Source organism: Acipenser ruthenus, chromosome 8 (assembly GCF_902713425.1).
Source record: "Acipenser ruthenus chromosome 8, fAciRut3.2 maternal haplotype, whole genome shotgun sequence".
NCBI classification, from domain to species: domain Eukaryota; kingdom Metazoa; phylum Chordata; class Actinopteri; order Acipenseriformes; family Acipenseridae; genus Acipenser; species Acipenser ruthenus.
In genome coordinates, this window is record NC_081196.1 from 2,541,305 (window position 1) to 2,553,483 (window position 12,179).

General features: G+C 41.7%; 1 protein-coding gene across 3 annotated transcripts in view; it reads right to left on the bottom strand.

Annotated features, from left to right (window-relative positions):
- The window catches only part of LOC117407362 (pleckstrin homology-like domain family B member 2), a 66,996-nt gene that overhangs the window by 16,849 nt on the left and 37,968 nt on the right, over positions 1–12,179 (bottom strand). For 2 of the 3 annotated variants that reach the window (XM_059028020.1, XM_059028021.1), the window contains exons 10-14: positions 8,882–9,010; positions 7,114–7,269; positions 6,402–6,512; positions 4,327–4,416; positions 2,342–2,497 (exon numbers count right to left, since the gene is read on the bottom strand). In XM_059028020.1, coding sequence (XP_058884003.1) covers positions 2,342–2,497; positions 4,327–4,416; positions 6,402–6,512; positions 7,114–7,269; positions 8,882–9,010 — 642 coding nt within the window. The remainder of the gene's footprint in view (positions 1–2,341; positions 2,498–4,326; positions 4,417–6,401; positions 6,513–7,113; positions 7,270–8,881; positions 9,011–12,179) is intronic. The other variant, XM_059028022.1, reaches the window with a different exon arrangement.

The window sequence follows — 12,179 nt, forward strand, 5'->3', positions numbered from 1 at the left end:
AGTCCAATTCCCATTCCTCTTCCTCTTAAATCAAGCCCAACACATCATGGATCAAAATTGCAATCTGCAGTATTCTGTAAAAAAATGAGCGTCTCACAGTGGCAACAAAATAACATAAACTGAAGTCACTGTTAGTCAATTAAACTGGCTTCAAATGAAAGCAGTTGAACAATCACAGAAAATATTAATTCCAATTTCTTCAAAGGAAATTGGAAATTCATTCAAGAAAAATGATTTGAATTGAAAAACAGGAACTGACCCCTTCCCTGCTACTAGCATCTAAAGATGTTGTCGATCACCTTATTTATCCAACAACTTAAAATACTGTCTCTCAAACCTTTCAACAAACTCCATAAAACACAAAGCACAAAGACAGCCTTGTGTCTAACAGACAGTGACACAGGATCTAGTAAAGATGCCTCTTCGCTTGTTGCTGCGGGCTCAGCAGCTGCCTACCATGGGACTGATAGCAGAGCCACCCAGAGCCGTCGCTGCCAATTCATTTCTAGGTTGTCTGAATGTGTTTGTTGTAAGCAACACGCCCGGAGTCAAGCTGTCCAATGTGTCGACAGGATCGACTGTGCTCCGAGCACAGCAAAACAAACACTGGAGTCTCTCTGAAAGGGACTGAGTGAAACAAGCCATCCGATGCGTGTTGGAAACAGGTAGCTACATTCAGACACACACACACACACACACACACACGCACACACGCACACACTCTCCCTTGAGTAAACGATTTCACAGAGCAGACTATTCAATCCCGTGTACAGCACCAGACGACTTGGAATACACATTCCAGACTTCCTCTTTACAGATCTGACTTTTCTGCACAGACAAGAAGGAATCCGATTTGAAAGTGTGTGTAAATACTGCACCAACACCAACTGCAGATGCAGATTTTGATGCAAATAAAATCTTGAATCAATGAGGGGTGTTTTCTTTAAAGTCTCGTTATGAACACCATGAACCACCACTTTCCAAGTGCCAAGTTTAATAAAAAAAAAAAAAAAAACACAACACACACATTACTGATTTTAATAAGCTCCTGTTTAAGCCTTCATTACATAAGATCCTATTGTTTTACGAGGTGCATGTGATCCTTAACTATTAGCAACTGTACATAACGTCTGTAACACGGTATGCAGTAATAGCCTGGAGGGCTGCAGTTTGGAGGGGATCCAAGGGGGCTGGCTGGTACTCTGTTAAGCTCACAAGCCACCCAGCTTGGGACCTGCAGGATCCACACCCAAGGAAGAAGTACTCCCCCCCCCCCCCCCCCTTGATGCTCTTGCAACAAGATAGAAAAAGAACAAGAGCACAATCCCAATGACCAGGCCTGCTATCATCTGCAAGGATGCACATAAGACTCGTTGCATAGCAGCTTGATCCATTCCTGCTTTTACTGTGAGTTAAGACACACCTGAGCTTGTTGCCTATACTCTGTGTCCAATCAAGCTCATAATAAACTCTGGAATGGATGAAACTGCTATGCAGTAGGAGTCCTACTATTTAACTTCCTACCTCTTCAAAATCCTGTTCTATGTGTTCTGTGTGATTCTCTGTTGCTGTTCCAGCTTAGGTCATTACTTGTCAACTATTCCAGTAAAACAGGATTCAGAAAAGGCTCCTCAAAGCTAATTGTGGGGAAGGGAGGAAGCATGTAAGTGTTGCACAGGCTTCAATGCCTTGCCTATGGGCTTCAGTGTACAGTGCAACACCAATATGCTTCCCTCACATCACTGCCCCACAGAATTCTCAGCAATATTTTGCTGGAATAGTTAGCAGCAAACAATGACACAACGAAAAAAACAAAACTATAGAAAAAACATTCAGAACAGACTTAATAGGACGTAGATGGGTTAAAGTATCCATTTAAGATGCAACATAATACAAGTTCAAATAAAAACAACCTGGGAAATACAAACTGTAACAAATCATAGAAAGTGTGTTAGAAATCACCAAAAATAAACTCTTCTGCTTAAGTAGTTCCTGAGTACAATCTTCATGTGTGTGATTTATAATACAGAAATACATTGCTTGTTTGGCATCTCTTATTATAACAAATTATTCTGCACAGTTTAATTTGCTTAGTGGCTTGTAACTTGCCATCATTTTCTGCAGCTCAACCTTGCAGTCCTCTCACTCAAACTGCCCAAGATAAGAGACGCCCACACAAAACTTATAAACTTATAAACCTATAGTACGATGATTGCACCATTGCGCACACACGCACACGCACACACGCGTGTCCAGGGATGAAGGAAACGCTCTCCAGTCCAGACAGTTTGGCTCTTTCGTAACACACACAGAAAGCAGGGAGCTGTCTCAGCAAACAAACCTCTTCCTGGGGGGACCGTGCTGCCTGCCTGGGAGGGGCGGGGGCTTCCTGAGCCGGCTCAACGGGAACAGCAGCGGGGGGGGGCTGTGCGGGGAGGGGGGGCGTGCTCCCGGAATTGCCATAGATCTCATTGATCTCACTTACTGTGACATAACCCTGGAGGAGGAATTGATGGGAAATAAGAAACAAGCAGAAGCACAGAACAGGTAACAGGGATTAATACCATGTGCATTCACAGGGAACATTAGTTAGGGGAATCACAGGCAGCAAAAAGGACAAACATACTGTCACTTGAGCAAGTGGTTTTGATTACTGAAGCAATATTTAATCCGCAAGCCATTTGCATTAGAGGTTATGGTTAGATTTAGTTGAGGTTTGTGTTAATTCACTCCACATGGTTTAGTGTGATCCAATCACATTTCAGAATCCCCTCTTTCTCTTCCTCAAGCGAGCCGCCATACAGCAACACAGTGTCTGTTTGTAATCTGGCAGAGCCAGGTCGTTACTGATGTGGTTGCCCAATTATCAGCATAGCACCTTCTGGATTTTAGGATAATGCCAAAGCAAATCCGGTTTAATAGCTAAATGATTTACTTACGGATATTCACATTAGTTTACTTAATCTTGGACTGGGAAACCAGTGTTGATTAGCTTAGTGGGTTTTGGCTTAATCTTTTCCCCTCCGGGCCTTTACAGAAAAGGGGATTTTACACTCTCAGCAAGTAGTAGTCTCCATTTTAACGAGTTAAATAAACCAACATTACAATTTTAATATACATTCATTTTTAAAGAAAATGTCAATAAATTAAAATAAATGCTGCATAAAGTGAATATAAAATGCAATAGTTTTATCAGAAAGACACTCAAATGATCTAATATAGTTTATTTAGTGTGGAATGCGGGGGTTGTAGCATGGCTATATAGTTGCAACACTAGGTCCTGTTTGTGTCCAATGGTATCTGAACCTCGCTTGCAGTAATTGTTGAGAACATGCCCTTTGATTTAGAGCACAAAAGGAAGCAATCTGTAGCGGACAGGCATTGCACGGTAATTCCTTCCCATGCTTTTCCCATGTTTATACTATGTATTTAGCACAGAGTACCCTGGTTTGCCATGTTTATACTATGTATTTAGCACATATATTTTAGAATACCTCTATTCTTTCCCATGCTTTCACTATGCTTTATTCCACGGTGCTTTCACTATGGTGAGCTTTGATAAAGGGCAGGCATGCCACACATTCAGGAGACATGCCCTGCATGCAACCCGTCCGCGCTGTCAAGCTGCAGTACCTTGGAGTTCTTAAGGGGAAGTGAAGATAAGATAGAGGAGAAAGTGAGCAGGTCAGCTGGAAGCAGAGACAAGGAAGAGTGGGGCTGGGAACCACAGTGAAGTCTACACACGTCAGCAAGCGGGAAGCACACCTACACAAAAAAAAACCTCTGCTGTAAGGACAGAATCCAGAGCAGCAACAGATACAGCGAATACCTCCAGGCTTCCTCAATGATCACGGGAGATCATTTAAACACAGAGCGAGAGGCCGCTAAAACTAATCAATCACTGAACAAGCATCTCAGTTCAAGACGCAAAAACGTAGAGAGCAAGGACCACCCTGGGTTGAAGAAGAACTGAAAATGTCAGACACATACAAGGCTTGCTTTTTGTTTCTACGCAAGAGGCTACAGTTACTCCAAAGGTTTAGGAAAATAAGACAATTCAAAAGGAAAGAAATGGAAGCTCTGCAGTTAAGGATCTTCCAAACAGCACCAAGGGATCTTCAGATTAAAAACACCAGTTCAAACAGGGACAATAAACACACCCGTGAATGCATCTGATCTTTCTTTTTTTACAGTTGGGCAAGAACAGGAAATCTTTTCTTTTTCCAAACAGCAACACAATGCAAAAGCAGTTAAGGGAACACATTCCACAAAACAATCGTATGCCAAGTCTTGTGCAATATGCCAGTGAAGTGAAGCCCTGTTTACCTCTTTCATGCTGTTGGGGTTGACAGGAAACCCTCTCCCTCCAGTCAGTTCAGAGTACTTCTTTTCCAGGTTGCCTAGTTTCTCTTTCTCCTGGTCAGAAAGAGGACAACAATAATCAAAAGTGTTTTAACCTTCCCTCTTCCCCTACCAGTGTAAGCAAGATATTTGAGTTCACTTGTCCTAACATTGTAACTGAAAACGCAGATCTAAACAATGAGGCATGGAACTTCAAAAAGGGGCTAATGGAACATGTTCTAATTAAGAACACTGGGAGAAAACATATTGGTTTGCTACGTTATAACTGGGGACGATACAGATGCATATATATATATATATATACACACACATGTATATGTACAGTGCCTTGCGAAAGTATTCGGCCCCCTTGAACTATGCGACCTTTTGCCACATTTCAGGCTTCAAACATAAAGATATGAAACTGTAATTTTTTGTGAAGAATCAACAACAAGTGGGACACAATCATGAAGTGGAACGAAATTTATTGGATATTTCAAACTTTTTTAACAAATAAAAAACTGAAAAATTGGGCGTGCAAAATTATTCAGCCCCCTTAAGTTAATACTTTGTAGCGCCACCTTTTGCTGCGATTACAGCTGTAAGTCGCTTGGGGTATGTCTCTATCAGTTTTGCACATCGAGAGACTGAAATTTTTGCCCATTCCTCCTTGCAAAACAGCTCGAGCTCAGTGAGGTTGGATGGAGAGCATTTGTGAACAGCAGTTTTCAGTTCTTTCCACAGATTCTCGATTGGATTCAGGTCTGGACTTTGACTTGGCCATTCTAACACCTGGATATGTTCATTTGTGAACCATTCCATTGTAGATTTTGCTTTATGTTTTGGATCATTGTCTTGTTGGAAGACAAATCTCCGTCCCAGTCTCAGGTCTTTTGCAGACTCCATCAGGTTTTCTTCCAGAATGGTCCTGTATTTGGCTCCATCCATCTTCCCATCAATTTTAACCATCTTCCCTGTCCCTGCTGAAGAAAAGCAGGCCCAAACCATGATGCTGCCACCACCATGTTTGACAGTGAGGATGGTGTGTTCAGGGTGATGAGCTGTGTTGCTTTTACGCCAAACATAACGTTTTGCATTGTTGCCAAAAAGTTCGATTTTGGTTTCATCTGACCAGAGCACCTTCTTCCACATGTTTGGTGTGTCTCCCAGGTGGCTTGTGGCAAACTGTAAACGACACTTTTTATGGATATCTTTAAGAAATGGCTTTCTTCTTGCCACTCTTCCATAAAGGCCAGATTTGTGCAGTATACGACTGATTGTTGTCCTATGGACAGAGTCTCCCACCTCAGATGTAGATCTCTGCAGTTCATCCAGAGTGATCATGGGCCTCTTGGCTGCATCTCTGATCAGTCTTCTCCTTGTATGAGCTGAAAGTTTAGAGGGACGGCCAGGTCTTGGTAGATTTGCAGTGGTCTGATACTCCTTCCATTTCAATATTATCGCTTGCACAGTGCTCCTTGGGATGTTTAAAGCTTGGGAAATCTTTTTGTATCCAAATCCGGCTTTAAACTTCTCCACAACAGTATCTCGGACCTGCCTGGTGTGTTCCTTGTTCTTCATGATGCTCTCTGCGCTTTAAACGGACCTCTGAGACTATCACAGTGCAGGTGCATTTATACGGAGACTTGATTACACACAGGTGGATTCTATTTATCATCATTAGTCATTTAGGTCAACATTGGATCATTCAGAGATCCTCACTGAACTTCTGGAGAGAGTTTGCTGCACTGAAAGTAAAGGGGCTGAATAATTTTGCACGCCCAATTTTTCAGTTTTTTATTTGTTAAAAAAGTTTGAAATATCCAATAAATTTCGTTCCACTTCATGATTGTGTCCCACTTGTTGTTGATTCTTCACAAAAAATTACAGTTTCATATCTTTATGTTTGAAGCCTGAAATGTGGCAAAAGGTCGCAAAGTTCAAGGGGGCCGAATACTTTTGCAAGGCACTGTATATATGCATGCATGCAGCTGAATCATCATATGCACAGATCGGACATGTAGCTCACATTGTGACAGAAAATAAAATGGTCAACTTACTCTTTGTAGCATGAGTAACAAATTGTTCTTTTCTTTCAGAAAATTATCCTTTTCACTCTGAGCTTGCTGTGCAATCTGATTGGCCTGTTTCTTCAAAGTCAAGAGCCTTTCCTGTACAGGAAGCAAGCGAAACGGGACAGATTGTACATGTACTCATGATGAGAGCATTCAGCTGCTATTCTCGACTGGATCTGGGGTGGCAATTCTGGGGGAGTCAAATTCAGTGCTGGCTAATGGAGTGCACTTGCAGGGTAGTGTGTGAATGAAGATAGAGCCTTGATGCATCCATTCCTTCACCACACCGAAACAGGACCTCGAGTTTCAAGCAGCTGACTTAGTTGTCAGACAAAGATTTCATAAAATACGGACCTTAGCTGATCAATAAAAACTGTGGATTAACCTTATTAAACATTATTCCAGAGAAGAGAACTATAAGAACATGAGCAATAAGACTATGAGCTTCTATAAGAACATGAAGCCTATGAGCTTCTATAAGAACATGAAGCCCATGAGCTTCTATAAGAACATGAAGCCTATGAGATTCTATAAGAACATGAAGACTATAAGCTTCTATAAGAACATGAAGACTATGAGCTTCTATAAGAACATGAAGACTATGAGCTTCTATAAGAACATGAAGACTATAAGCTTCTATAAGAACATGAAGAAGACTATTAGATTCTATAGGAACATGAAGAAGACTATGACTTGCCTTCCTGGAGACGGTGCTGCGCTGGTACTCTGCGATCTCTCGAAGGAGCTGCTGCACTGTGTTTTCCTTCTCCTCGTCCTGACGGCTCTCCTTCTCAAGCTGCTGAAACTCCAGATCCTCAAACCTCTTGGTTTCTACTTCCAGCTGATCAGCATCCTAGGGGGACAAATGACAGAGCTGTTGGTTAGGGAACCCAGTCTCTCCAGTAGGGACCTGCAGTCTGGAAGCATTGCAACTGCAAAGCAGCAGATCGAGATCCAGTGATCCTCATTAAGTAGGAGTATGACGACATGGTGCAATTAATCTGAACAACCAGGAGTTCTTGCACAATCACTTAATGTAACTTGAATCATGAATAACACACTTATGAAAGATTACCATGGTAAATTTGCACAGTGACTTGTCAGTTTCCCCATGGTTATACTATGCATTTACAATAGCTCTCTGGGCTTAATCATGCTTACCTTTGCTTTACCATGCTTGCACTATATGTATTTACACTTTGCTATGCTGTTACTGTGGTAAATGTTTATAAGGGTGTCTCCAACAGAAACAGGGATCCAATCGGAGATGTAATCGCTACTTAACTAGGGGCAGGAATGGTTCAACCCTCCTGGAGAAGGTAGTCTATTACTCCAACGCCCACAGAACACTGAATTGAGTGGATTGCAATTCAGGCATTGCGCAGGATGTATGGTTTACCCAATTTCTTTCCTTTAAGATATAGGATTAAATACCTAACAGGAAGAAAACAAATCTGTTTTTTCTGACAGGACAGGACATGACATGCTATCTTCACATACCCTAGTTTGACGCCATTCCACATTCAGAAGCCAATCTTATGCCGCAGATAAGGCAATAGTCAGGACAGTGATCAGATGCATCTAAAACCAGCCCTCTCATATGGAATTACACTGGCAGTCGTAGTGAGCTCTAAAAATCAGGAGCGCTGCATGATCTTGGAAACAGGCACATCCATGTCAGACAAGGAGTGGTGTGCAGTAAAGCTGTACCAGTCAGTCCTGCATTGCTGGTCAGCAGGTTTAAACCACTCTGAAGAGCACACTTAAATGGGCAGATTGTATGCTTTTTTTCTCTCTCCTCTTTTTTCTTGGGGCCATATTCGCTGATATTTTGCTTCATAAAACAAACAAAACCTGCATTTAGTTTCTTACTAGCTGAAATATCGCCAGCTTATTTGAACTCTTACCCTCCAAAAAAACAATACGGTACACAGTTTAAACAAACCGTATAGCAGCTGGCAGTGAAGAATCTCCTCAGTCTGTATCTTTCGGGAGTATAAAGCCAAAATGTTTCTCGGTTCAATAATTCACATGCTGGGTTAATTCACAGTTAGGCTGTCGATGGGGACAGTAAGCTGTCCTCAACTCTCAGCCCTCAATACTTCATGACTTTGTTATGTGCAAAGCGGGGCAGTCAGAGTTAGCTAGTTTTGGATTAAATTATACAAGCAGAGATCTTTGTGGGTTAGTCTTTTCCTGGGAGTAGGGATTTGTATTCCCTTCCCCAAATGGATACTACTGTTGCTCTGCGTTTTGCAGGCCAGGAAAACCCACCTTGCCTGAAGAACAGACAATATATTTTTAAACAAAGTGGCGGGACCCTGCATACAATAAAGAACAAGCAAAGAGGAAGACGCTGCACAGAGAAGTTGCAATGCAGACCCAGCCTGTGTGAAGTCATGTCCAGAGAGTGGCCAGTCCTCCACCCTGCTGGGCAGGTTTCTCAGTGCTTACACACTACTGACCCTCTTTAGCTGCTGCTGTAATTGCTCCCTCATGGATTCAGGACAGTTATCAAGCTGGGTCTTCTGCTCACAAAAAAGCTCCTGCAGCCTCTCTAGCTTTTCCCTTTCAGCGTCAAGTTTTGTTTTTTCCTAAAAAAGCAAGAGTACAAAAAACAAAACAAAGAGAACAACAGGAGAGAAGAAAGTTTATCATTAGCGCAAGCAGTAGCAGCAGCAGTTAGTTTGTTTCACTAATTTAGTACAGCCTGGACCGACCACATATTAAACATTAAAAACATAACTGCACATGAAGCACCTCTAAAGCATTGTGATGCACAGCCCTAAACTGGCTAGGAGTTATTTGTGTTGTTTTTGCTATTAATGACTTGGTTAGGAATGCACACACACAGCCGGAATGCTCTACTAGAATGAACTAGTACTGTGCCATCAGATCACAAGTATTAATGTCACACGAATGAAAGCCTGAACCATGTACTGTGCTCCAGCTAGCTACCCTAGAATGACATGCAGGGGCTGCTGAATAAATGTTTAGTAAAACTTTTAACCTTTTTTTTTTATCCCTGGACATCCTACAACCTGTAACCCAGATACAAAACCAACCTCACCTTTTTATTGTGCCACTAGCAAAAGGGCAATTCAGAAAATCAAGACACAAAAAGCAGGGTTCAGAACTGGGAACACAGTTGTATTACATCCTATAAGCATCTCAGATCACACCAACCACTATCGGAGAGGTATCTAGGTTAAAACGGTCTCATCTGTGCACTAAATTTACAGCTACAGTACCAACGACATGACCTGTACTGATGCAACAGCTGCACACCCTACCTACCTAATAGATGATGCATAATTAGGAGGGAGCCTTGTGTGTTAACTGGAGTACCATGCAAGCACACAGGGTGCCTTTGAATTACAAAGTTTGGCATTTGCTCATTCTATTGCCATCTTAAATATAACGTAAGCATCTTAAACGGCTTCACTGTGCTGGTTAAAGGGGTAATAAAACCAAGGTTTTACAAAAATCACCATTAGCTTAACAGCTTTCTCAAAAGTCCCTTATTTTACAACAACAACAAAAATCGCTGCCGTGTGGGGCTGACGAGATGCCCAAGTAAATAACCCTTCTTGTGCTTAGAGAGAATTGCTTTGGGTTTGGAAGTTAGTTGCATGATCCCCAGAAAGCAGCAGGAGATGGTTTGCATTAACAGCAGCTTGAGCAAGCAGTGTTACACAGAGCTGAATGGTAGAGTTTAAGAGACACACACGAGAACACAGACAGATAGATAGACAGACAGACAGAGATATAGATCAGTGCTCACAGAAAGACAGACATGTAGAAAAGCCCTGTCAATAATAAATGCCCTGAACAGGATCTGCAGCAATAAAACAATAGTATATGCTACTGCAGTGTGAAATTCGAATCTGCTGTAAGTACTGCCAGTTAATCCCTGATGAAAAGAATAAAATGCAAGGAGTTCTGCTGACCAGGAAACAACACTACTAGTGCAGCTCATTTACATATTAGTGCATCTTAACCCTTTCCTGCCCAGGGTATGTTAATGCCAACAGCAGTTAATGATTATTTTCTTAATGTCCAATATACTGAACTCTGGACAGCAAAGGGTTAAGACCTTTAAAGGAGCCGTTTTGCTGAAAGTTGCACCGTTTTTACAGCTTCAAAATCCAGTTTGCAACAAGAACAAGGCAACCTGGGCCTGTGATATTAAATCAGCTTTTCCACACATCATTTCACATGCGGCTTTCCAAAGACATCGCACTGCCTCGGCTAGGAAGTGCCCCTGCCAAGCGAAGAGGATGTTTAGCGGGGAGAAAGTGACTGGAGCCACACTGCTGAGATTTGCAAACTTCCACTCTTGAGAGCACTTTATTCTCAGTATTTCTTTTCGTAAGATCTCATATGGGAGTAGCAAGGAGGAATCTAAGACAAGTGAAACAAAAAAGCAACACTGCACGAGCACAGAGCGTACCAGATCTTACTAGCTTCCCATAGCGGACTCAAAACACACAACCACAATCTGAATCCAAAATGAAACCGCTCTGTGCGTAGATGAAGATACACTGTTCAGACATTCACGGACTACTTATTATTAAATCAAGTTTCCCTGGGTTTAAACTATAAAGAATGTTTATATATATAAAGAATAACTCTTCTAAGTAGCTAGCTCTTTGATAAAATCTGTTTTGCATCAACACCCAGAGCAGCATTGTGACTACATGGCTTATAAATACAAACCCCACAGCAAAGACCCTGGAAGAACTCCACACGCCAAGCTCTACAGGAACGTGGTGTTCTCGCTGCAACGCAGACTTCATTTTCTAACCAGAGATTGTGCAACAAACTATTTTATGACCCAAAAATCCAAAATATATGAATGTAGCTATGCTTCGAATCAATGGTTTAGTTGTTTCGTTGCACCAGAGTTTTGTTATGCACAGTAGTTAGCTGGTTCGTGGCTTTGATAGCACATGCAATTTGTGGTTTTATTAACACAGATATAAAACTACAGTAGGTCAATGTCTTTATTCCAGTAGGGCATGCTCTATGCAAATTACTTTTTTTTCTGAAATGCAATGTCGTTTTTACTGAAAACACGTACATAGAAATGATCATCTTACTGACAAGCAAAAGAAAACCCTTTTTATAATTTAATAAATGGGTTTCCATGTAAGGAAACTGAACTGAAGCAGCATATGCACATATGGAGATATACCGCACTTTAAAATGTTTTTAATTAGCCTCAGAAAGCCATTTCACATGCGTGCCCGCATCCCAAAATAAATTCTGCAGATGCACCTTCAAGAAGCGTCCCCTGCAGGGGTCAAAAGGTCACCTGTAACACATTCGAACAAGACCCTCACTGTTTGACCCAATTCAGATTTTTCTTTGTTCATATAAACCCACATTTCAAGCGAGAGCTCAGGTCCCACAGCTCTATCTTAAGAACACACATGGTTTAGCAGAAGAATTTTCCAAAACATCCTCCCCTTTCACTGCCCCTCAATCCACACCATCTGCTCAGTGAAGGATCATGTGTAAACGAGTCGAGGGCTGGTGTCAAACAGTTGCCAATGTTAACTAGAGACACCGGAAGAGACCCTGTACATGAACCTTTACTTAGAAATCCTCGGGATTGTTTTCCACTCAGCCTGCCTTTTACTACTCAGTGCATGCATGTTTAGCCACTCAGGACGCCGCTTTCATTCGGTTTGCAAAGTCTGTCTCCAAGCTTAAAACACAGAAGAAAAAAGAAAAAAAAAGTGTAATTGTTATAAAGCT